The sequence below is a fragment of the Papio anubis genome, chromosome 8 (genome assembly GCF_008728515.1).
Source record: "Papio anubis isolate 15944 chromosome 8, Panubis1.0, whole genome shotgun sequence".
Classification (NCBI taxonomy): domain Eukaryota; kingdom Metazoa; phylum Chordata; class Mammalia; order Primates; family Cercopithecidae; genus Papio; species Papio anubis.
In genome coordinates this window covers 76,402,473-76,429,927 of record NC_044983.1, presented here as the reverse complement: position 1 = coordinate 76,429,927, position 27,455 = coordinate 76,402,473, and the positions used below count along the sequence as shown (strand labels likewise).

At 38.8% G+C, this 27,455-nt stretch overlaps 1 protein-coding gene and 1 pseudogene across 2 annotated transcripts in view; one reads left to right on the top strand and one right to left on the bottom strand.

Annotated features, from left to right (window-relative positions):
* The window catches only part of ZNF704 (zinc finger protein 704), a 251,592-nt gene that overhangs the window by 51,987 nt on the left and 172,150 nt on the right, over window positions 1-27,455 (top strand). The window contains exon 2 of the mRNA XM_003902903.4: window positions 13,402-13,643. Coding sequence (XP_003902952.2) covers window positions 13,423-13,643 — 221 coding nt within the window. The 5' untranslated portion in view covers window positions 13,402-13,422. The remainder of the gene's footprint in view (window positions 1-13,401; window positions 13,644-27,455) is intronic.
* Window positions 21,261-21,910, bottom strand: LOC108587275 (annotated as a pseudogene). Its single transcript, XR_004185861.1, has 2 exons — window positions 21,466-21,910; window positions 21,261-21,415 (listed from the first exon to the last, which is right to left on the bottom strand). The product of XR_004185861.1 is annotated as a mpv17-like protein (transcript).

Genomic DNA, 27,455 nt, shown 5'->3' with positions numbered 1-27,455 from the left:
TGCAGGGACATGGATGGAAACCATCATCCTCAGCAAACTAACACAGGAACAGAAAACCAAACACTGCATGTTCTCATTCATGAGTGGGAGTTGAACAGTGAGAACACATGGACACAAGGAGGGGAACATCACACACCAGGGCCTGTCAGGGTGGGTGGTGGCAAGGGGAGGGAGAGCATTAGGACAAATACCTAATAAATGCAGGGCTTAAAACCTAGATGGCGGGTTGGTGGATGCAGCAAACCACCATGGCACATGTATATCTATGTAACGAATCTGCATGTTCTGCACATGTATCCCAGAACTTAAAGTCAAAACAAAACAAAACAAAACTTGCTGTAGTAAACCCAGCATTAACAACACTGATACCTGAGATAGTGTAGTTGCGTAGTTTGAACATAAGATGCCAAAACATAACACAGGGCTTCAGCTCTGTCATGCTGAATTTTACTCCCTGCTCCATCGTTGAAGCTGCCCTCATGGGGTTAACAAGAATTGTTGACAGAAATATTGTTGTAATTAAGCATTAATTTGGGTTTCCTTTGACTCATTTTTTTTGTAACTGCAAGTCATGGAACACTAGATACTATTTGCACCCCCACTGTACCTGTAGATAGGATTTCTCTTTTGTGGTAATTACTATTTTTTTTGAGTCAGGGTCTTGGCCACCCCAGCTGGAGTGCAGTGGCACAATCCAGCTTGTTGCAGCCTTGACTTCCTGGGCTCCAGTGATCCTCCCACCCTAGCCTCCCAAGTATCTGGGACCACAGGTACGTACCACCGTGCCCACCTAGTAGGATTTCTGACATTAGAATCATGAGGCTTTTGCTCAAGATAGATAGGACCTCTGACATTAGAATCATAGGTTTCCATTTAAGAATTGCTTAAACAGATCTTGAATTCCAGTAGAACAACAGATGTCAACAATCTCCACACTTTGGCCAATTCCAAAACCCTTAAAAACCCTATCCCCAAACTCCTCTGGCAGACAGATTTGAGGTTTCTTCCTATCTCCTTGTTTGGCAGCCCTGTGATTCAACCATCGCAACCTGGTGTCTCGGGGTATTGATTTACCATGCACATAGGGCAACAGACCTATTATGGTTACATCACCACTACCACCAAACCATTCTGATTTTCATCAGCCAGTTCCTGTGTCTTGGTATAGAGAAATAATGTATGTACTTAAGAAAAAAGCAGTCACCAAACACTTCATTGGTTTCAGAGGGCTAAGGGAATAATATAATCAATGGGCTAGTAATTGGAATCTATTGTTTTTAAAGTGGTTCTATTATAGCCATTCATTAGGACTATAGATTTGCCACCAACATATTTTTCTGTTTACCTAGCATGAAATTTGAAGAATGTAATCTAAAATAAGTAGAGTTCTGTTGACTGTTTTTGGGTGTCATTTTTTTATCAGTTTATTCTAAGGTTCTGGTGTTTCTTTGAACATGATCCTTAGCAGTAATTTTTTTTCTTTTTTCTTTTTTTTTTATTTGAGACAGAGTCTTGCTCTGTCACCAGGCTGGAGTGCAGTGGCGCGATCTTGGCTTACTGCAACCTCCGCCTCCCAGGTTCAAGCAATTCTCCTGCCTCAGCCTCCTGAGTAGCTGGGACTACACATGCATACCACCACGCCCAGCTAATTTTTTTTTTGTATTTTTAGTAGAGACAGGTTTCACCATGTTAGCCAGGATGGCCTTGATCTCTTGACCTCATGATCCGCCTGACTCAACCTCCCAAAGTGCTGGGACTACAGGCATGAGCCACAGGGCCCGGCCAGCAGTAATATTTTAAGTTAATTGAGAGAATCAAATATTTTTATTATTAATATCAGTTTTGCTTATCTTTTTGTAACATATTTTAAATCTATTGGGTCTGATTTGCACTCCACGCAGTGGTTGATGTATCATTGTCATCAGTCACCAAATTGTAATGTGTCTTATTATGTGTTGTGAAAGCAAGTTCTTTAAATCCTAATGTGGGGGAAAATAATCTGAAATATAAGAAAATTCTTTTATAAACTTTTTCAGGTGTGATTTTATGGTTTCCTGGTGAGTGGAAGGGCCTTAAAGAGTTGCTCAGCCAAGTGGTCCTCTTACTGGCATCCTATTGTTTGCTAAGAGTTGTTTTTGCTGTGGCCTAAATTTCATGCCTATTTTTTTTTTTTGAATGTCTAAACTATTTTTTTACTACCCAGAAAGCCCCAGAAAGCAAACGGGTTGTTTTCAGATTATTCCTGGAAATCCTGTTAATCTCCAGAGCCAACTCCTCAAAACTGATTGGGTTGAGATGAGTAACTGAGGACAGTTTCCAAAAGTTGAGTGTTGACACATGCTTTTTAGCATTTCATTACTGTAAATCTGTAAGAAGGGTGTGAGGATTAAGGTGGCGTGGAGTGTACTTGAGTGTAGGCAGAAGGAAGGTTTGGTCAAGTAGGTGGGCTGAAGTCAGAGACGTCCTCTTTTCTGATGCGCCCTTATGATCTTCCTACGGAAACTAGATGTTTTTGTATCGAGAAGAAATGATGAGCTTCAGTCCGTCTTAGGAAGTTGCATCGAATTTACAAAGGATACCATTTAGAGAAATTCAGGACTTAAATAGATACTGTTAACTTCTTGTTAAAAAAAAATGGCAATTTCCCCAAGTATATCATATTTATATATACACTGTTTATCTTCTTCTAGGAAAACAAAAGCTGTTCATTGGAATGAAAATTCTGAGTTTTATTTGTCCGTTAACTCAGTAATTGGTGGTATTCTCATATAATTGAACATTGAAGCTTTGTTCCCTTGCAAGAAATTATACGGAATAATGTGTATGTCTGTGATACACTATATGAAGAGCTTCTGTTTGGGTAGGGAGAAGGAATTTGATGGTAGCTAGTGTAGTACAATATGACTACGAAGTGCTGATGAGCAATAGAAGTTACAGTGTTAGGAAAGCAAGTTCTTTAAATCAATCCTAATGTGGGGGAAATTAATCTGAACATCAGCATCAGCTCTTCCCTGCCACTTAGGTCTCTCTCCTACAGGAAGCCGTCAGTTTCTTACCTATGTTGTGTTCTCTTCCTGGTCCTTACAAGGAATCCCATAGCTGTGAGAAGCCCTCCCTTCTTTGGTAGATCCCCATTTATCCCCAAAGGTGAGCATCTTCTTCTATTAGTGCCGTGCATACTATTTCTTCTTTCTCTTGCCCTTACCAGCTTTAATGCTGCTATTGAGTTCTCTCCTTCCAATCAGATGTTTTTTTGTTCTTTCTGGCTGTCTTCTATCATTGAACACTTTGCCTGCTTAGGCCCTATAGCATAGAGTGATTTTTCAGATTGTCTCAAGTTTTCCATTAACAAGAATATCAGCTCATATTTATGAATCACATAATTGATACCACCTTCAAAGAAGCAGCAAGCTAACTTAGCCTAGACCTTGCAGATCACCAAGAACAGTTTTGTCACCAGGGCATTGTACAAATTGGGAAAATAAATAAATAAAAACACCCTATTTGGACAGATGAAGTACAAAAAGTTCCTCTCCAGGTACATGAATCAGAAAAATGTGCTTCATCCAAAGTAAGGAAGCCTGGGGATATGGCTTGAATGGGGACTGAATTTTAGCCTCATTTGACCAGCGTTCAGGGTATAATACACAACTGCTTGCAGCAGCTTGGGTTGCCATGCCACCTCTGTTTTATTTTGTTTTCTTTGGTTTTGTTTTTAAGATCCATACATTTGGTGGCTACCTCTTTGCATCACAATTTCCAAATTTTTGTTTCTAGGGGTTCTTAGAAATACACCCTCTATGCCGGGTGTGGTGGCTCACACTTGTATTCCCAGCACTTTGGGAGGCTGAGGTGGGCAGATCACGAGGTCAGGAGTTCAAGACCAACCTGGCCAACACAGTGAAACCCCATCTCTACTAAAAATACAGAAAGGCTGGGTGTGGTGGCGGGTGCCTGTAATCCCAGCTACTTGGGAGACTGAGGCAGGAGAATTGCTTGAACCTGGGAGGTGGAGGTTGCAGTGAACTGAGAGTGTGCCACTACACTCCAGCCTGGGTGACAGAGCAAGACTCCGTCTCAAAAAAAAAAAAAGAAAGAAACACACCCTCTATATCAATAGTTACTCTGCCTGCCTGCCTGCCTGCCTGCCTGCCTGCCTGCCTGCCTGCCTTCCTTCTTCCTTCCTTCCTTCCTTCCTTCCTTCCTTCCTTCCTTCCTTCCTTCCTTCCGTCTGTCCGTCCGTCCTTCTATCCTTCCTTCCTCAGCTCTATTGAGGTATAATTTAAATGCCATAACATTCCTCCCATTGTAAGATACAATTCAATAATTTTAAATAAACTTACTGCTCATACAAATATCACTACAGTCTAGTCCTAGGACATTTCCATCACCCCAAAAAGTTCTCTCATGCCCATTTGCAGTCAGTTCCTGCTCTCACCCCCAGCCCCAGGAAATCACTGATCTGCTTTCTATCTCTGTAGATTTGCCTTTTCTGGAAATCTCATATGAATGGGAATTATATTTTCCTTTTGCTTCTTTCTTCAGTTAAGCTAATGTAGGTTCCAGTCAGTTCTCATTTGCAATAGCTGGATGAGCCTTGTCACCTTCTACTGCTGCTGCCAGCCCTTGCTCATCCCTTCCTTTCCATTCTGCCTCAGTATACAAACATACTCTTTTACCTCCTGTCTTAAAATGCTTTCTCGTCCATCATCCCCTCCAGTCACCACCCTGTTTCTCTGGGCCATTTCTGAGCCCAGCTTCTTAAGACTTGATGTTATATATGCTTTCTACTCTCTCCTTTCCTGTGAGCTGTCATTTTTTGTGTCTTAAATATAATAATTGATATGAATAAAATAACATTAAAAAGAACATGTGATACATATATACATGCTTTAAAGCATAGTGACATAATGAGTATCTACATCTGCCATTTACCCCTTCCACTAGCATTACAAATGGTGGAACCCATGATTCATAGTGTCCAAAATATTTTACTCATCTCTAGATTTATTTTGGTCCTTTTTGGTCATTTTAATTCTACTTTTAAATAAAAAGTCCGGGCTAAATTTTCTTTAAAATCTGTTATATTGCTAAATTTCTCTGATTACTATTGAGAGATTAATTTTTTTCTTAGAAAGTATTACAGAAGATTTATAGATTGCTTTGTTTTATATTACTATATTTTATTATGAATCCTTGGCTAAGAGCATGACATACAGTTATTATTTCTATAGGGAATATATTCTATTTGCATTAATTTGCTTCAGGTTTTTTTTTCTTTCCCCTAAATTTTTGAAGCTAAAAGCTAGACTTCCTGTAATGTTGTTTCCTTCCTTTAAATTTTGGATAGAATTCATTTAACTAATGCATTTGGCCCCAAGGGAGACATGGATGTAAATTTTTGTTTCAACTTAATACTGTGAATACTTAAATATTTAATTCACATGATGCTTGACACTTAAAAGCAATTTATAATCATCAAAACTAGGCCTTCGTTTTCTTTTTTTATGCCTGTTGTTTAGAGTTTTCTTGTTGTAACATAGGTTAGGAATGGAGTGGTGGAGAAGTGAAAAACTCTCCCCTTTCCCCCCACCTCCAGGTAAAGAGAGTTACACAGAGCATTGACTAGTGATGGATGTTTAACATACTTGTCCTTATATTTGTTGATTTTCTAAACACATTTTTATCATTTATTTCATTTGTGGAAGTCTGAAATATTTTATGTCTTTCTATTGTATATTGATGTCATTGAAACAGTGAACACTTAAAAACAGACAATAGATTTTCTTTTATCTTTATTTGATTTCATTAATACAGCCTAAGAAATATTGTGAATTTTTAATGAGTTACAAGTAGACCAGAGTAGGTGACCATCTTCCTGTGGAGCTGGGTGTATGTCTGACAGGAAAGCCATGGGAAGATAATCTTCTTTTCTTCCTGGTAGGAGAGGCCAAGATGAGAATGGAACTCTGTGTAGTGCTCTATGTGTCATAGGAAAGATCCATGCCAGCCAAATGGATTCCAAGGCCCAAGTCATCCCCGGACTCTGGAAAGTCTCATGTTGGGGCAGATGCCGTGACTCCAGCATGCATGTATTTCAGTTTTCCTTTAGTCTGAGAATTTCTAGTCATTAATACCTTCCTTTACCAGTCTCTGCTATTATCAAACACACTTATTCTCCTTGTATTCTGAAAATGATTTATACTCATGACCTTAGCTTCTATAAATCTGAATCTATTTGATTAAAACCTTTGTGCTTTTTCTCATACCTAAAATTAAAAAGAAACAAGCACATATTCTATTTAAATGGGAGAGTGAAGATTTACTGACTCCACAGATGACCCAACCGGAGGAGATGGATTGTATCACAGGCCCGTGAAATGTCTCATGATTGTGCATATTTTGAAATACACCCCACTGATTAGTGAGACTCCAGATTACCAGATAGACTCATCTTTGTATAGTGGGACTTTAACTGGCTTTCTCTAGTCCTCATTTACAGTACTAATTACCTTACAAAAACCTTTCTTTAGCTTCAGTCTCCTTTTTCAGTTATCACAAAGTCTAAAGTACTAAGATTCAGTTCACTGAGGTTTAATTTTATATTGGTCTCCCACCTTAATCATCATTACATTTAGTTACAAATGATAAGAAAAATTATTCTGACTTTATGATATGGCCTTGGAACGGATTTTGTTAAAATCTTAACTGCTGGTTAGATTGTAAAAATTTTCTCCCATTCTGTGGGTTGCCTGTTCACTCTGATGGTAGTTTCTTTTGCTGTGCAGAAGCTCTTTAGTTTAATTAGATCCTATTTGTCAATTTTGGCTTTTGTTGCCATTGCTTTTGGTGTTTTAGACATGAAGTTCTTGCCCATGCCTATGTCCTGAATGGTATTGTCTAGGTTTTTTTCTAGGGTTTTTTTGGTCTTAGGTGTAACATTTAAGTCTTTAATCCACCTTGAAATAATTTTGGTATAAGGTGTAAGGGAGGGATCCAGTTTCAGCTTTCTACATACGGTTAGCCAGTTTTCCCAGCACCATTTATTAAATAGGGAATCCTTTCCCCATTTCCTGTTTTTGTCAGGTTTGTCAAAGATCAGATGGTTGTAGATGTGTGGTATTAATTCTGAGGGCTCTGTTCTGTTCCATTGGTCTATATCTCTGTTTTGGTACCAGTATCATGCTGTTTTGGTTACTGTAGCCTTGTAGTATAGTTTGAAGTCAGGTAGCATGATGCCTCTAGCTTTGTTCTTTTGGCTTAGGATTGTCTTGGCAATGCAGGCTCTTTTTTGGTTCCATATGAACTTTAAAGCAGTTTTTTCCAATTCTGTGAAGAAAGTCATTGGTAGCTTGATGGGAATGGCATAGAATCTGTAAATTACCTTGGGCAGTATGGCCATTTTCACGATATTGATTCTTCCTGTCCACAAGCATGGAATGTTCTTCCATTTGTTTGTGTCCTCTTTTATTTCGTTGAGCAGTGGTTTGTAGTTCTCCTTGAAGATGTTCTTCATATCCCTTTTAAGTTGGATTCCTAGTTATTTGATTCTCTTTGAAGCAATTGTGGAATGGGTGTTCATTCATGATTTGGCTCTGTGTTTGTCTTTTATTGGTGTATAGGAATGCTTGTGATTTTTGCACATTGATTTTGTATCCTGAAATTTTTATTTTGCACATTGATTTTGTATCCTGAAATTGCTTATCAGCTTAAGGAGATTTTGGGCTGAGACAATGGGGTTTTCTAAATATACAATCATGTCATCTGCAAACAGGGACACTTTGACTTCCTCTTTTCCTAATTGAATATCCTTTATGTCTTTCTCCTACCTGATTGCCCTGGCCAGAACTGCCAACACTCTGTTGAACAGGAGTGGTAAGAGAGGACATCCCTGTCTTGTGCCAGATTTCAAAGGGAATGCTTCCAGTTTTTGCCCATTCAGTATGATACTGGCTATGGGTTTGTCATAACTAACTCTTATTATTTTGAGATATGTCCCATCAATACCTAATTTATTGAGAGTTTTTAGCATGAAGGGCTGTTGAATTTTGTCAAAGGCCTTTTCTGCATGTATTGAGATAATCATGTGGTTTTTGTCTTTGGTTCTGTTTATATGATGGATTACATTTATTGATTTGCAAATGTTGAACCAGCCTTGCATCCCAGGGATGAAGCCCACTTGATCATGGTGGATAAGCTTTTTGATGCGCTGCTGGATTCAGTTTGCCAGTATCATATTGAGGATTTTTGCGTTGATGTTCATCACAGATATTGGTCTAAAATTTTCTTTTTTTTTGTTGTGTCTCTGCCAGGCTTTGGTATCAGGATGATGTTGGCCTCATAAAATGAGTTAGGGAGGATTCCCTCTTTTTCTATTGATTGGAATAGTTTCAGAAGGAATGGTACCAGCTCCTCTTTGTACCTCTGGTAGAATTTGGCTATGAATCCGTCTGGTCCTGGACTTATTTTGGTTGTTAGGCTATTAATTATTGCCTCAATTTCAGAGCCTGTTACTGGTCTATTCAGGGATTCAACTTCTTTCCTGTTTTAGTCTTGAGAGGGTGTATGTGTCTACGAATTTATCGATTTCTTCTAGATTTTCTAGTTTATTTGCGTGGAGTTGTTTATAGTATTCTCTGATGGTAGTTTGTATTTCTGTGGGATCCATGGTGATATCCCCTTTATGATTTTTTATTTTGTCTATTTGATTCTTCTCTCTTTTTTTCTTTATTAGTCTTGCTAGCGGTCTATCAATTTTGTTGATCTTTTCAAAAAACCAGCTCCTGGATTCATTGATGTTTTTGAAGGGTTTTTTGTGTCTCTATCTCCTTCAGTTCTGCTCTGATCTTAGTTATTTCTTGCTTTCTGCTAGCTTTTGCATGTGTTTGCTCTTGCTTCTCTAGTTCTTTTAATTGTGATGTTAGGGTGTCAATTTTAGATCTTTCCTGCTTTCTCTTGTGGGCATTTAGTGCTATAAATTTCCCTCTACACACTGCTTTAAATGTGTCCCAGAGAATTTGGTATGTTTTGTCTTTGTTCTCATTGGTTTCAAAGAACCTCTTTATTTCTGCCTTCATTTCATTATGTACCCAGTAGTCATTCAGGAGCAGGTTGTTCAGTTTCCATGTAGTTGAGCAGTTTTGAGTGAGTTTCTTAATCCTGAGTTGTAATTTTATTCACTGTGGTCTGAGAGACAATTTGTTATAATTTCTGTTCTTTTACATTTGCTGAGGAGTGCTTTACTTCCAACTATGTGGTCAATTTTGGAATAAGTGTGATGTGGTGCTGAGAAGAATGTATATTCTGTTGATTTGGGGTGGAGAGTTCTGTAGATGTCTATTAGATCTACTTGGTGCAGAGCTGAGTTCAATTCCTGGATATCCTTGCTAACTTTCTGTCTAGTTGATCTGTCTAATGATGACAGTGGGGTGTTAAAGTCTGCCATTATTATTGTGTGGGAGTCTAAGTCTCTTTGTAGTTGTCTAAGGATTTGCTTTATGAATCTGGATTCTCCTGTATTGGTTGCATATATATTTAGGATAGTTAGCTCTTCCTGTTGAATTGATCCCTTTACCATTATGTAATGGCCTCCTTTGTCTCTTTTGATCATTGTTGGTTTAAAGTCTTGTTTTATCAGAGACTAGGGTTGCAACCCCTGCTTTTTTTTGTTTTCCATTTGCGTGGTAGATCTTCCTCCATCCCTTTATTTTGAGCCTATGTGTGTCTCTGTATGTGACATGAGTCTCCTGAATGAGTCTTGACTCTTTATCCAGTTTGCCAGTCTGTGTCTTTTAACTGGAGCATTTAGCCTATTTACATTTAAGGTTAATATTGCTATGTGTGAATTTGATCCTGTCATTATGATGTTAGCTGGTTATTTTGCTCGTTAGTCGATGCAGTTTCTTCTTAGCATCGATGGTCTTTACAATTTGGTGTGTTTTTACAGTGGCTGGTACCGTTTATTCCTTTCCATGTTTAGTGCTTCCTTCAGGAGCTCTTGTAAGGCAGGCCTGGTGGTAACAAAATCTCTCAGCATTTGTTTGTTTGTAAAGGATTTTACTTCTCCTTCACTTATGAAGCTTAGTTTGGCTGGATATGAAATTCTGGGTTGAAAATTCTTTTCTGTAAGAATGTTGAATATTGGCCCCAACTCTCTTCAGGCTGGTAGAGTTTATTCCGAGAGATCCGCTGTTAGTCTGATGGGCTTCCTTTTATGGGTAACCTGACCTTTCTCTCTGGCTGCCCTTAACATTTTTTCCTTCATTTCAACTTTGGTGAATATGACAATTATGTGTCTTGGAGTTGGTCTTCTCGAGGAGTATCTTTGTGTTCTCTGTATTTCCTGAATTTGAATGTTGGCCTGCCTTGCTAGTTTGGGGTAGTTCTCCAGGATAATATCCTGCAGAGTGTTTTCTAACTTGGTTCCATTCTCCCCGTCACTTTCAGGTACACCAATCAGCCATAGATTTGGTCTTTTCACATAGTCCAAATTTCATATTTCTTGGAGGCTTCGTTCGTTTCTTTTTACTCTTTTTTTTCTGAACTTCTCTTCTCGCTTCATTTCATTCATTTGATCTTCAGTCACTGATACCCTTTCTTCCACTTGATCGATTCAGCTACTGAAGCTTGTGCATGTGTGACATAGTTCTCGTGCCACGGTTTTCAGCTCCATCAGGTCATTTAAGGTCTTCTCTACACTGTTTATTCTAGTTAGCCATTCATCTAATCTTTTTCAAGGTTTTTAGCTTCTTTGCGTTGGGTTCAAACTTCCTCCTTTAGCTTGGAGAAGTTTGTTATTACCAATCATCTGAAGCCTTCTTCTCTCAACTCGTCAAAGTCATTCTCCGTCCAGCTTTGTTCCATTGCTGGCGAGGAACTGCATTCTGTTGGAGGAGAAGAGGCACTCTGATTTTTAGAGTTTTCAGCTTTTCTGCTCCATTTCTCCCCTTCTATGTGGTTTTATCTACCTTTGGTCTTTGATGATGGTGATGTACAGATGTGGTTTTGGTGTGGATGTCCTTTCTGTTTGTTAGTTTTCCTTCTAACAGTCAGGAACTTCAGCTGCAGGTCTGCTGGAGTTTGCTGGAGGTCCACTCTGGACCCTGTTTGCCTGGGTATCACCAGCGGAGGCTGCAGAGCAGCAAATATTGCAGAATGGCAAATGTTGCTGCCTGATCCTTCCTCTGGAAGCTTCGTCTCAGAGGGGCACCCAGCTGTAAGAGGTGTCAGTCGGCCCCTACTGGAGGTGTCTTCCAGTTAAGCTTCTCGGAGGTCAGGGACCCACTTGAGGAGGAAGTCTGTCTGTTCTGAGATCTCAAACTCCATGCTGGGAGAACCACTACTCTCTTCGAAGCTGTCAGCCAGGGATGTTTAAGTCTTCAGAAGTTTCTGCTGTGTTTTGTTAAGCTATGCCCTGCCCCCAGAGGTGGAGTCTACAGAGGCAGGCAGGCCTCATTGAGCTGCGGTGGGCTCCACCGTGTTCGAGCTTTCCGGCCACTTTGTTTACCTACTCAAGCCTCAGCAATGGCGGACCCTCCTCCCCCAGCCTCACTACCACCTTGCAGTTCAATCTCAGACTGCTGTGCTAGGAGTGAGCAAGGCTGCATGGGTTTGGGACCCTCTGAGCCAGGCGCGGGATATAGCCTCCTTGTTTGCCGTTTGCTAAGACCATTGGAAAAGTACAGTATTGGGTGGGATGTCCCGATTTTCCAGGTACTGTCTATCATGGCTTCCCTTGGCTAGGAAAGGGAATTCCCTGACCCTTTGCACTTCCTGAGTGAGGCGATGCCCTGCCTTGCTCCATGGGCTGCACCCACTGTCCGACAAACTCCAGTGAGATGAACTCGGTACCTCAGTTGGAAATGCAGAAATCACCTATCTTCTGTGTCGCTCACGCTGGGAGCTGTAGACTGGAGCTGTTCCTCTTCGGCCAGTTCTTGTTCGGCCATTTTGGAACCTCCATCCTGACAAAGGGCTAATATCCAGAATCTACAAAGAACTCAAACAAATTTACAAGAAAAAAATCAAACAACCCCATCAAAAAGTGAGTGAAGGATATGAACAGACACTTCTCAAAAGAAGACATTTATGCAGCCAACAGACACATGAAAAAATGCTCATTATCACTGGCCATCAGAGAAATGCAAATCAAAACCGCAATGAAATACCATCTCATGCCAGTTAGAATGGCGATCATTAAAATGTCAGGAAACAACAGGTGCTGGAGAGGATGTGGAGAAACAGGAACACTTTTACACTGTTGGTGAGACCATAAACTGGTTCAACCATTGTGGAAGACAGTGTGGCAATTCCTCAAGCATCTAGAACTAGAAATAGCATTTGACCCAGCCATCCCATTACTGGGTATATAGCCAAAGGATTATAAATCATGCTGCTGTAGAGACATATTAAAGGATTATAAATCATGCTGCTATGCACATGTATGTTTATTGTGGCACTATTCACAATGGCAAAGACTTGGAACCAACCCATATGTCCTTTGGTGATAGACTGGATTAAGAAAATATGGCACATATATACTATGGAATACTATGCAACCATAAAAAAGGATGAGTTCATGTCCTTTGCAGGGACATGGATGAAGCTGGAAACCATCATTCTGAGCAAGCTATCGCAAGGACAGAAAACCAAACACTGCATGTTCTCACTCATAGGTGGGAATTGAACAAGGGAGAACACTTGGACACAGGATAGGGAACATCACACACTGGGGCCTGTCATGGGGTGGGGGAAGGGGGGAGGGATAGCATTAGGAGATATACCTAATGTAAATGATGAGTTAAAGGGTGCAGCACACCAACATGGCACATGTATACCTATGTCACAATTCTGCACGTTGTGCACATGTACCCTAGAACTTAAAGTATAATTTAAAAATTTTTTTAATTAAAAAATCTTAACTGCTGGGGATGAAGGGTAAAAAAGATTTCTTCATGAACTACAGAGTGTGGTTAAGACCAGTATTATTAGCCAAAAAGAAAGTTTGATTTTATACTTTAGCTCTCTTCTATTAATCATGATAATCAGACTGAAATATTTAAGAGTTTACTTGAATTTTCTTAGTTGTGGGAGATAAAACAGTGATGTTTTATATTTTAAAAAATTAGAGGTATTATGCTTTTCAATCCTTGTTTTTATATACCTGGAAGGCATTTTTTTGTGTGTGTTTGTGATATTTCTTATTTGCATTATAGATGCATTAATTGTATATTATTTTGTGAAGTTATTTTATTTGTATGCTGCATTTTTCTCATTAAAATTATACAGTATTTCAGATGAACAGGGAGGACAGTGTCTGTAATCTCTCCTCACCATCATCTGCAGGAGTCATACAAAGGTGATATTTTATGTGAGTAAGAATTTCTGTGTTTCATTTCATAGGTGGGGAGCATTAAGCGGGAAATGACCTTCACATTTCAATCAGAGGACTTAAAACGTGACTGTAGTAAAAAAATGTCTCATCAACACGTGTTCTCCTTGGCCATGGAGGAAGATGTGAAAACAGCAGACACCAAAAAAGCCAGCCGGGTCCTTGACCATGAAAAAGAAAACACTCGCTCCATCTGTCTCCTTGAGCAGAAAAGAAAAGTTGTTTCCTCCAATATTGATGTTCCTCCAGCAAGGTAAGGGAACATTAAATCTCACATGTGTCTGCCCCAGGAAGTTGGTGGAGAGCATGCATAATCTTTGCCAGTGTACAGACTCTCTTCAGCATATAGACATACGAGAGGTTTTCTGCCAAGAATTTTTTTCTATTGCTTGTGTGAGAGCAGGTGTCCCTACTCTTCAGAACTGACTTTGAGGCTTCTGTAGTTGGAACTATTGTAGCTCTAGAAAAGAATGTTTTATTCAATTTTAATAAATGAATAATAAAGAGCAAAGGAATAAATGCAAAAAAAAATAGGATGAAACGTCATAAATAGGACTGAGCATACATTAAGTAGGACTGTAGCCACTTCAAAGCAAGTATACACAGATCTTTGGTCAGAGGTTAGTAAACTGTGGCTGCAGGCCAAATTCAGCCCCTGGTCTGTTTTTCTGTGTCCTGTAACGTAAGAATGGTTTTACTTTGTTTTTTTTTTTTCCAAATAGAGATAGGGTCTGGTTCTGTCGCCCAAGCTGGAGTGCAGTGACGCAAAGGTAGCTCACTGTGGCCTTGAACTTCTGGGCTCAAGCAGTCCTCCTGCCTCAGGCTCTATCTAGAGTAGCTGGGCTGGGACTACAGGCATATGCAGCCATGCCCAGCTAATTATTTTTATTTTTTCTAGAGATGGTATCTCACTATATTACCCAGGCAGGTCTGAAACTCCTGAGCTCAAGCGATTCTCCCACCTTAGCCTCCCAAAGTGCTGGGATTACAGGTGTGAGTTACTGTGCCTGACCTGCTTTTACATTTTTAAAGGCCTAAAAGAAATGAAGAATAGGTGACACAGACCACAGGTGGTCTGCAAAGTCTAAAATATGTAAAAGAAAAAAAAAAGAAAAAAAGATGGTGATACCTGGTTTATATCATGATAATCTTTGTACGACAGATCTACCTTAAAACTCAACCAAGAAGGTTTACCTGAAATATCAAAAGGACTTTTTCTTTCTAAAAACAACAAAAAAAAGAGGCCTTTGTCACATTATAATTTTATTTAAACCACACCCAATAGCACTGAACCAAAAGACAATATTCTGGCAGAATGACAGTGGCAGTGGTGGCGCATACATATTAGGCCTTTTACTTTCTTGCGTATCATTTGTCTCACCTAGAAAACAAGCTCCACGTCGGCAGGGATTTTAGATTACTCTGTTCATGCTTTATCCCTAGCCCTGGAACAGTGTTAATTATGTTCTGGGGACTCATGAATATTTGTCAGATGAAAAAAAGAAAGGAGATGCTGTAGCACGAGAGATTGCTTATTTATAATATATGTGCCACATTTCCAAAAATGTGTTGCCAAAAATCATTTATAATGAAACTTACAGCTTATAGCAATTGTTTGAAAAGTGCTGCATTTGTCCAAGTGGTTTCTAACAGCTAACCTGGAAAACAGTACCTTTGGAAGAGGAATGAATGTGCCTTTCCTGCCTGTTCACTTTTTGTAATTAGAGTTTCATTTCTTTCTATATTAAATCAAAAGTATCTTCTCTAGAAAATTATTATTTTCTCCTGTTGCCAGATTTGTGAGACTTTCTAAAATTATAGGCCTCTTAGTTTTCCTTAACCTTTAATTGAAAATGTTCACATACTCATTACTTCTGTTTAACTACTTGGAATTACTTGCTTTTCTAATTTTTTTTCATATAAATACATGTTAAATTATTTAGGATTATTTCCTGCTACTATGGCATGGTTGTGAAACATTTTATCATACCCTGACCCTCATAGGCATCTCAATTTGTATTTGTTTGGTTATCTCACAGGAAAATGACATGTTAACAATTTGAAATGTGAAGAGCTGTGCTTTTATTTTCTTCCTACCCCTGTAGGGCAAAAGTTAGACTTCCAGTGTCAGTTTAGTACCAACTTGCAATTCTATAGGACTTATTCTACATAAAATTTCCATTAGAACGTTGTGTATGTTAAAATATCTGGAATTAATCATTTTAAATGGCCATAGGTTGTTTTAAGTATACCTTTATTCTTTAATTCCACCTCACTTGGAGCACTTGCTGGGGAAAATAATGCAAAGAGGAAAAAGAAAGATGTTTTCTGCCTTCTCTGACTCTGGTATGTGGGATATTTTTCACCTTTTCAAGTTCACTGAATGTACTTAAAAGTACATGAGCCCATGCCAGCGTTATTATGAGGTTCTTAAACAGTGTGGGAAAGTTTATTAGGTTTTAAATCCATTAATGCACAGCAAAAATCTCCCAATGACAAGATATAATTTAGATGTATTGATCTATTATGGGAAATACTACTTAAGGCTTCATTGTTTGGGTTGTCTACTGATATACTTGTTTTCATTGCTGTAGTAAGAATTTAATCATCATAAATACAGTGTGCTGGCAGTTGGTGAGATAAGTTGCTTTAAAAAAAAATGATGATGAAGGAATCAAGCATTGTGGATTATAATAATCAAACTCTCAAACTCTATTTCCATTTACTGTTATCAAGTTTAATAAATGTCAGACTTCCCACTGTCATCTATCAATATTTTGTTTTAAAGAAACTTCTTTACCTGATACAGTAGGAAGATGCAGGATTTTCCTTTTGTTTACTAAGAAGAAATATATCTGTTGACAGGCATAAATAGTGAACTTTGAGTAAATCTACAGTATAGTGAAATTTATCAATACAAGGAAATCTATATACAATTAGCCCTGTGTATCCATGGGTTCTGCACCTGTGGATTCAACAAACCACTGATCAAAAATATCTGGAAAAAAATTTGTCTATACCAAACATGTACAGACATTATTTTCTTGTCTTTATTTCCTAAACAATACAGTATAACAACTATTTACATAGTGTTTACATTGTATTAGGTATTATAAGTAATCCAGAGCTGCTTTAAAGTATACCAGAGGATATGCTAGGTTATATTTAAATACTACAGCATTTTATGTAAGAGACTCGAGCATCTGCTGCTTTTGTATCCATAGGGAGTCCTGGAACCAGCCCCCCATGGGTACTGAGGAATATCTGTATCCATATGTTATAAAATACATAATTAATGTTTAAATATATATATATGATATTTTGGCCAAAAAGCAGGATAATCATTTTAGGCCCATAGAGTGCAGAGTTCTTCAATCATTTAAAATCAGTTCGCTGTAACGTTTCTCACTTTATCTTTTGCTTATTCTCATTAAAGCTAAGATTTTTGTTGAACTTTACTTTCTCTGGTTTGTAAAATGAAACTCAAAGTTTATTTTCTGTGATTTACATAATAAAAGCAACACATGTATTTCAATTGTTATTTCATGTAACTAGAGAGATCTGGGAACCCTTTCCCACCTTACTCTCTATACCTCACCGTAGTTTCACATCACTAATATCATCTCCTGCCTCCATTCAACAGATATTTCTTGAGTACCTGCTACGAACCCGGTACTCAGTAAAAATAATGATTGAGACAGGTGTCAACCCTCCTGGAGGTTACAGTGGGATGAGAGGGACAGACACATATGTAGCTAATTTCAAATAACAGTTCCTAATTTGCTCCCTTCCCATTAGGACTGGGGATAAATCTGTAATTAAAGGACAATCTTTTAGTTTTAAGAATGTTATTTATTTGACACATCTATTTAAAAGCCCAATTTTTTATTGATATATTTTTCAAGATGGGGATGATTGAAATAGAGAAGGAAGAAGTCAGTATCAATAGAAACTCCCTGTTTACCCAATATTTGAGAACCAATTTTAAAGTTGCTAGTTTAAAAAATGTTTAAATTTAAGTAAGTTATTAATCCAGATGTGTTAGGCTGGGTGTTTAGAGAAGCAAATGCCAAGACAGGATTAATCATGCAAATGTTTTAGTAAGAGAGACACCTGAGGGAGAAATGGGGCAGGAGGGACATGCATTGTCAGTTAAGGTGCTTGTCTGAGCGCAGTGATGGAGAGAGGGCAAGAAAGTTGGAGGGAAGTGTCCTAGGTAGCCGGGCAAGGCCCTCAGGAGTCCTGCATTGGTAACCCTGCTGTACTGTGTCATTTGCTGGGAGCAGCATGTGGGAGCTGTGGCTTTGGCACAAATGCAGCAGATGGTTTCAACGGCCAGCAACTGGGCCCTTCCTTGGTCGGTTAGCTCCCTGTTATTGGAGATCTGTGAGGTGCGTTCTCATGGCTGCCTTCCTCCCACCCCTCAATATTGTACTTCATATATTTAAAGTGCCCTAGGCTGTGCAGGCTTGAGACAGGGGCAATCTCCCTGCTGTTCGGCAGCCCTGAGTTATCAGTGCAGACTACCTGGAATCTTCATTGTTTAAGAGGGCCCTAAGCTTCCTGTGAAAAATGGCAACTGATTGTTTGGCCCGAGGATCCTAGAATTAATTCTTTAATTAATTAATTGAGTCATGAGAGGAAATAATACAAACTACCCCTCTTTCTGAGTTTCCTGGGGTTGGTAGAAACAAATCTTTACTATAGGAGAGTCTGCTTACCCCTGGGATATTGCGTGATTGATTTCAAGGAAAAAACACTACTTTCTTTTTTAAGGGTGATTTGGAGTAAGTGCATTATAGAGTTGGGTACTCAAAGTATTCTTCAAATTATTCAACTTTCCTCAGGAGAGATAACTACACAGAAAGAGAGGGCAAGAGTGTGTGAGAGTACATGAGCAAGCACTGTTTCTCTTTAGAGTTAAAGATTTATCATTAACAGAAAGCAAATTTATTCCTAGCTTTTAGGATCACTGGGGAGCACAGTAATTGGGTTGGGGGTAACAAATACTAAAAGTGTCGATGCTAATTGTTGGGACAACAATCACTCAAGGGCTGATCTCTCTCTGAGAGAGATGAAAATACTAGTTTCATTGACCCCTATGGAGAGTTGAGGAAAATAGGCTTCAAGAGTTTAAGGACAAGAAAAGAGAGCATGTTTGAAAGGTTCATCCATGTGTCAGTACTTCATTTGTTTGCCAAAATATTTTATTCCATAGATGAGTGAATAAACAAAATGTGGTGTATCTATGGAATAAAATTGACAAATGTCCATTATCATTAGATTTCATAACTTCCATTTTACAAATCAGTAAACAGATCCAGAAAGTTAAGTGACTCACCCAGAAACACATATTTAACCAATGACAGAACTAAGACTGGGATAGGTTTCTGATCTCAAGTGAATTTTTGTTCCTTATCATCACCATTTGTGTTTATTGGAGACCATTAACTTATTGTCATTTACAAATGGTAATGCTCAAAATATGTTGATAATTCAAGTATTACTTGTTGTCCAGCCTCTAAAATAATTCAACAGTTAAGCAAGCATTATTAGATAACCTAGATCATTAGAGTCTGACATTTATTATTCTGTTTTTGCCAGACATCATGATTTTGAAGGTACTGATGCTTAAATTGGTTGGATTTCACCCAAACAGCAATTACAATTTGATTATGCAAAGCAGTAACTGTCTTCTAATTATAACTAAAGCTAGAGAAATCTATTAGCAAACCAGTTATAACAAAGAAAAAAGGAAAATTTGGCCAAAAATATTCTTAGACCTAACAGCAGTTTATTAGAATACTACAGATTGTTACTTTGCGGTTGGAAGAAAACAAACCATATGGTGCTATTTGTTTTTCAGGGTTTTAAAATATAGTGATGTCATATTTATCACTTGCTAGATAAAATGAAATCATCTTCTCCTTATAGCATGCCATTCTGGGAATCATATAGTTTAAAAGAACTTCAGAAACACATTGACCTTTGAGTTCAAAGTTAGGAAATGATCTGAGCTACAAGCAAAATCCTATAAATACGGTGGGAAACTGTGAACTAATTTGGCTCCCATTTTCAATGGTAGTGTCTCCTTTCTTTTATGTACTTTAGACAGTTTATTGAAAAGTCTCCTATGTCAAATTTGTAATTAAGTGAGATAAGACAAAAATGGTATCTTTTATTTTTGAATCTCTAGAAGCCTAGTTCCTGGAACAAATGTTTAATGTTTAAATGTGTTAAAAACTTTTCAGGTCACAAACTCTGTAACCAGTATGAGACTACTTTTGAAAAAAAGAAAAAAGATCACTCTAACATTTTAAAATATTTCTTTTTAAAAAATAGAGCATTGAAATTTTAGAACATTTCTTTTTAAAAAAGTATATTTTGAGGGAAGTATAAATGTACTCACTCATGTTAGAGAAATACTGGTATTGTATAATTGGTGGGCTCCCCTTAAGAACTGAAACAGTCCATGGCCGGGCATGGTGGCTCACTCCTGTAATCCCAGCACTTTGGGAGGCCAAGGCTGGTGGATCACTAGGTCAGGTGATCAAGACCATCCTGGCTAACATGGTGAAACCCGATCTCTACTAAAAATACAAAAAATTAGCCGGGTGGTTGCAGGCTTCTATAGTCCCAGCTACTCAGGATGCTGAGGCAGGAGAATGGCATGAACCCGGGAGGCGGAGCTTGCAGTGAGCTGAGATTGTGCCCCTGCACTTCAGCCTGAGCAACAGAGCTAGACTCTGTCTCAAAACAACAACAACAACAACAACAACAACTGAGGCAATCCCCATAAAGTAGCTGTAAAGAGCGTCTTTTCCAAGAAACCTTTATCCATTCCCATCCCTTCCCATCATTTCAGTAATTCAAGGCAGCAAATAACTGTTGTCTCTGGTTTCTTTCTACAGTCTATTTGCTACACATTTGCCAAAATGATCTTTCTAAAACTCAAGTATAATCATGGGGATAGGGGGATGCAGACAGGGAAATGGTAGGAACCAATATAATTGACATTATGACTTAATGCAACACATTGTGCCATCAGTACACAATCAAGCCCTATCTTGCTGAGAATTTAGATTCTCACATCAACACACAAATCAAGTACAGACAAAATTGTTCTTTACAATGTCTTCTGTTACCTGTAAGAACAGAACTCAGTTTGAAAGACTTGGGATCTGAAACCACTTGAAAAAGAAGCAATTCTGTCTCTCTTCTTATTCTGGGGCAAAATTTCATTGAATGGAATAGTAGGTTTTTGTTTGTTGTTTTTAAAAATAGCCCTCTCTTCCTGCCAAGTGCCTGTAGATGAATTTCTTTAATCTAAATGCACATATGCTGCCACTTCACTCTCTTAATGTTCTATAAAAATGTGAAAGAAGGTAGTAAGGTAAGACAAGAACTTTTCTAAACCAGCAATTCTCTTTCTTGTACTAACACTAATAACATTGATGTTATCTCAGTGTTCTTAATTATAGCTTAGTCAAGCTTGTTTTATAACACAAATTTGGCCCATGTAGTATATGTGTGTGTGTGTGTGTTGTTGTTGTTGTTGTTTTTTGCCACTATTATTTATATCAGCCAAAAAATTAGAGAAGTAATATTTCAGACTAGAACAGGAAAAAATATCTGAATACAATTCAAAAATAATCATAATTTTTAAGTGGGTTTATAAATAGCAGTAATTCCTCAAAATGAAATGCATAATTGGCACATCAAGTATTTTGTCTACAGGCAATTCTGTGCATTTTAGGTCAAATATGTGGTCCCTTTAAGAGAGTCCTTGAGTTCTCATTTCTCCGGGGACCCTTCTATGGCACTGGTCCACTTTGTACGTAAAATGGTGAAAGCTGACTTCAATGTGCCGTCACCACTCTGCTGGGAAACACAGACAAAGATGGCCCAGAGAAAACCACAGACTCCAGTGTAAGCTGTTCTCCATTGAACAGGAACAAGGCTGAAGTTGGTCAGCGGTACAAAGGGCCAGTACACCAGTCCGCTCAGATAGGTATTCCAGAATTTCTGTTTCAGGTCCAAAAATATGTCATCCTTTTCCTGGAGAATGCTCATACCGGTGTAGAAGGCCTAGATCGCGATGGGCGCACCGACCACCTGGTCGCAGAGCAACTTGGCCAGCACCGCGCGTGGCGCGCTGCCCGGGAGTGCGCGCTCCAGCAGGCCCAGCCACACGTAGTTGAAGTTGGCGTGGAAGGTCACCACCAACGTGGCCACACGCCGCGTCTGGCGCCAGTCGGCCTCGCCGCCCTGCAGTCGCTGCTGCAGCGCGTCCCCGGCCGAGAAGAGCGAGCCGTAGAGCAGCACGTTGGTGGGCCATGGGTGGCGCCGGGCCGCGCGCGACAACGCCGGCCACAAGCCCGCCATGTTCGCGCTGTGGGCGCCCGCGAGCAGGAGCCGGCGTGGTAGGCAGCTTCCTGCCCCGCGTCCGAGCCTCCTGGGCCTCCAGCAGCCCCTGAGCCGGCGCCGCCCGTACCTGCACCTGCCTCCTCCAGACGCTCCGGAGCGGTGTGTGTGTGTGTGTGTGTTTTAAAGAGAATGTTACACTCTTCTTCTTTTGGTTGGTGTTAAAAATGACATTCAAAATTCATAATTTTCTGTGTACTATAAGCTTTTTATTATAAGCACACATTAGTGTTAGATTATAATGTGCCACCTGTTTAGAATGGCATTGTGAATTTAGAATTCTGATTATCAATATGAATTTTTAAAATAATTTATGTCACTTTGCCATTAATGAAGGATATGCTCTCTGGATCAACAAAGCTTGGGCATTTGCAAGTATCACTTCCAAAGAGTCCTTAGATAATTCGTAAATGTCCTTCTGTGTAAATCATCGTTGGCAGCAAAATGGAGAAAAGTTAAAACTGAAACTTCAGGTGGACCAGTAGCACTGTCGTACGAGGTGGACCATTGGCTTTGTTGCACAGATTGGATATATGAGAATGTTCCAAAGTGTTTAGGAGTACCATTATACCACTTTTGTGATGCCCATGCCATAGGTTGCCTCTGCAGAATAGGTTTACATTTAGATGTGATGCAACATATTTTTTTCCTCCTTATATCTGCTCAAAATGTAAATAATCAAGAAATAGAAATAATGAGATTCTTCCTCCTACTCTCATCTCCCCTTGTCAGTATGGATTCTGTACTCTGCTTTTATTATATAGAAAGGCAAGTAATAAACAAGATATTGGTCGTTTGTTTATCTAAAAAGAACGTTCAAGCAGCACTGTCTAATAGAAATTTAATGTGAACTATATCTATAATATAAAAAAATTTGTAATAGCTACATTGAAAATAGGAAAAAAAGATAGTGATTGTGGTATTTTGAGCTCCATAGAGATAGTACCAGGGCAAATGAGAGCCAGGTGGGCACTGGGTGACTCTTGCCTTGCTGAGGAAAAATAACTTAACATGAGCAAAGGAGATCCTAAGAAGCCTAGAGGCAAAATCCTAAGAAGCCAAGAGGCAAAAAGTCATCATATGCATTCTTTGTGCAAACTTGTTGGGAGGAGGACAGGAAGCAGCACCCAGATGCTTCCATCAACTTCTCAGAGTTTTCTAAGAATTTCTCAGAGACACGCACCCAAGAAACCTCTTTTGACCTTTCTTCTGTTCTGTTCTGAGTTTCACCCTAAAATCAAAGGAGAACATCCTGGCCTATCCATTGATGATGTTGAGAAGAAACTGGGAGAGATGTGGTAAGACACTGCTGCATACGACAAACAGCCTTAAGAAAAGACGACTGCGAAGCTGCCGGAAAAATACCGAAAGAATATTGCTGCATTTTGAACTGAAAGGAAAGCCTGATACTTTCAAAAAAGGGAGTCATCAAGGCCAAAAAAAAAAAAAAAAAAAAAGGAAAGAAAAGAAAGAGGAAGAAGATAAAGAGGAGGAGGAAGATGAAGAAGACAATGATGATGCAATTGGTTCTATTGCAGTTTTTTTTTTTCCTTGTCTATAAAGCAGCAGTCCCCGGCCTTTTTGGCACCAGGGACCAGTTTCATGGCAGACAGTTTTTCCATGGTGGTGGGGTATGGTTTCGGGATGATTCAAGTCATTACATTTATCATTAGGTTATTATAAGGAGTGTGCAAACTAGATCCCTCACATGCGCAGTTCACAATAGGGTTGACGTGCCTGTGAGAATCTAATGCTACCACTGATCTGACAGGAGGCGGAGCTCAGGTGGTAATGCTTACTTGCCCGCTGCAGCTCACCTTCTGCTTTGCAGCCCAGTTCCTAACAGGCCATAGACTCTTGGGTTGGGGGTGACTGAGGACCCCTGCTATAGAGCATTAACCCCCTTGCACACAACTCACTCCTTTTAAAGAAGAAAATTGAAATATAAGGCTGCGTAAGATTTGTTTTTAAGCTGTACAGTGCCTTTTTTGTACAGTTAACACACTACCACATATGTCTTTAGATAGCCCTGTCCTGGTGATATTTTCGATAGGCGCTGTACCGTGCCTGGTACAGTATGGGGGTTGTAAATTGGCGTGGAAATTTAAAACAGGTTCTTTTTGGTGCACAGCACAAATGAGTTATATATGGGGATGGTAGTTATTTCATCTTCAGTTATCTCTGATGCAGTTTATATGAAATAGTTGTTCTGTTAACTGAATACCACTCTAGTCGCAAAAAAAAAAAAAAAAAGTATAGCTGTTTTGTTGACATTCTGAATGCTTCTAAGTAAATACAATTTTTATTAAAAAATAGGAAAAAGAAACAGGCAAAATAATTTTAATAACTCATTATTTAACCCAGTATATCTTAAATATCATTATTTGAACATGTATCAATATAAGAAGTCATTAATAAGACACCTTCCATTCTTTTTTTTTTTTTTTTTTTTTTTTGCATGTGAAATCTTAGAAATCTGCTATATATTTTATAGCACATCTCAGTTTGGACTAGGCACATTTCAAGTGATCTATAGCCACACGTGGCTAGTGATGACTGTATTGAACAGTGCAGCTTTAGAATAAAGCATAAGTTAATTTTGCATTTCAGTCCAACATCTCATTTATTCCAAAGGCAGTGGTTGGTCTCTTGCTCTCTCTCTTTTCCTACTCTAACACACGGGAAGAAAATGCCTCACACTGCTAGGGGTGGAACATAGCTTTCTATGGCAGTGTTTCTTGAGGTTTGGGGTGGCGGGGAAGAGCATCCACGGTAAGGAGGGAAGCGTTTCATCAACTGTGGGCCAGGCAGTGTTTAGCTGGACTAGTTGGAACTAAACAGATTTAGTTAGAAATCTGCAGCATGATTCCTCTATGTCCCGTAAAGGGAAATGACTCCTAGTTGTGCATAACTGATGTTTAGTACAATTATAGTTATTGTGAATATGTTTAAATTCCATCTAAATCAAAGGAAGGTTAAATGGGTATTATCACAGTTCTGGTTCTTTAAAAACATAAAAGCAGGCTTCATTTCCAGAGTTTGAGAGAGCCTCGTTAGTTATTACCAGATACTCTTGACATGCCCCACGGTAGCTACCATTACAGCAGTTTCAAACATACCAAGTAAACATACTGTAGGTTTGGACCACAGTTATCACACTGAATGCATTTGCTCATGCTTTTTTTGTATTGTAAAAATGTGGCTCATTAATACATACTGCTTGTAAACTAGGAAATGCAACAAATGTTTCAAATATGTATTTTAAATACTTCTAAGTACAAAGGATTTATTTTGTTACTGACTTAAACTGTTACTGATTCTTCTTTTAAATATTAGCCTTTTTCCTCTCTCCTATAAATAGAGCTCTGGGTGGATACATGATAAAGGATAAAGCTGGAGAGTTAGGCTTAACTTGGAATACTTTTAGAATTTGATTTGTATCTGTTAGGTGATGGAGAGCTATTCAGGTGATACCATAAGATTGGCATTTCAAAAATGTCATCTGGTACCCTATGGGGATGAGGAGCCAGGGAGTGTATACAAGTGTTGACACTGAAAGCAGAAAGAATAATTAAGAGGCAGATGTAGAAATCTGAGAGAAGTAATTGTGAAACCTTTGGCCAGTACAAAAGCAACAAAGAAGAAGGCTATGTTCAAGAGGCCATGGTGAGGATAAAGCCGGTAGGGAGCTTAGTAAGGATGAAGAGGGTACTCAGGATGGTGTCAGAAATGCTGGCTTGGGCAGCTGGATGGAGAAAATGGTTGGTGGTGCCAATAAAAAAATAATAATTCAGGAGTAATACAAAAGAAAGTAGATATGAGTGGAGGGAAATCAGAAGTTTGTTCTAAGACATCTTGAATTTAAGATCCCTTTAACAAAGACCTGCATACTTTGAGCAAAAATCAAATAAACAGTAAGTATATATATAAAGAATGGTATGTGGACCAACTTAGTCAAACCATAGTCATGTTGTAAATAAATGTACTAGAAGTGCTTGCTATTTTATTGCATTTTGTTTTAATATATATAACTACCTCTCTACATCTTGATTTTCATACATTGGCATTTCTCAAGGCAAGCTTTGCTTGTACAGCTTAATTTCTAAATTATGAAAAGATTTTTTTGCTCTCTCCTGCTAAGGGTTTGTTTTAGCTGGATTTGGCAAACACTTCTTCAAGGAAGCTCATGAACTCTGCTTTCTTAACCACAAAAATAGTATTCATCTCATAATAGATTGCCTAATGTTGCTGCCCTTTTCTAAGAATAACATCTTATAAGGTCATCTGCTATTTTTGCATCCAATTTGCTATCACATATTTTTTTTAAGTGAAATGTGGCTTTTGTCTACAGGATGTGAGGGTTTTGTTTTGTTTTGTTTTGTTTTTGAAATGAAGTCTCACTCATTTTTGTCGCCAGGCTAGAGTGCAGTGGCACGATCTCAGCTTCAACCTCCACTTCCCAGGTTCAAGCGATTCTCCTACCTCACCCTCCCGAGTAGCTGGGACTGCAGGTGTATGCCGCCACGCCTGGCTAACTTCTGTGTTTTTAATAGATACAGGGTTTCACCATGTTGACCAAGCTGGTCTAGAACTCCTGACCTCAAGTGATCTGCCCACCTTGGCCTCCCAAAGTGCTGGGATTACAGATGTGAGCCAGTACACCCAGCTGGATGTGAGATTTTATCAAATCTTTGTAGAAACATGTATTTTTGTTCTTTGGGATTGATTATTCCAGGATAACCCTAATCTTTAATGACACTTGGATGTGATCAGACTTTACCAGATTCATCAAAGGCTACTGAATAAAACAAACTATCTTGAACACTGGTAATTGTGAACTGTTTTTGGAGGAACTGTTCTTTCTAACCACAGTTGATAAATACATTAACTATGTGGTTTTCAAAATATCACCTCAATTCTTTGCACATGCAATGTAATTTTGCAAATACTAAGCAGGTAGCTAGCGTTAATGATTGTATCAAATGATCGCATTGAAAGTACCAGACAGCTGCACCACATTTGTAAGGAGGGACCATGGGGAGCATAGCATTTAGCCTCTGTTGTGCTTCTTAACCATAATAGAATGCATCACCTCCCATTAAAGCTATATTTAAGAATTGTGTTCTCCGCATGTTTATTTTTCAGGACTAACAAGTTTCTCTTTTGACTCATTCCTAACAAACGGTGTAGTCATATTTTCCACATATCCACAAATACTGTTAAAACTTGAAAATTAACATTTGGAGTTGATGTTGCTACAAACCTAAAAAGAGATGCACTTTGTGATTCACCACCAATGTGTTAAGCCTCAAATTCATCTTCACATTCAATTAATTAACTGTCCCTTTCTTTGTAGGCAATTTAAACAAAGTATAATAAGATCTACAACTGAAAAAACAATCTACCTTCAGTTGCAGGTAATTTTGGGAGGAATATAATTTCAAAGAACAAGAGAGTTCTTGGAAAGTGTGTTTCTATATTGGAGATAAAATAGTTTAGTAAATTAAACTGGTAGTTAGGAGGGAGAAATTGTGGAGTTCTGCTGCTCCTTGATCTTAAGGAGGTCTTTTGACTTATCCCACATGTGCACAGGCCAGACACCTCATGTACCTCTGCCACACAGGAACTAGCCTTGCAGCCA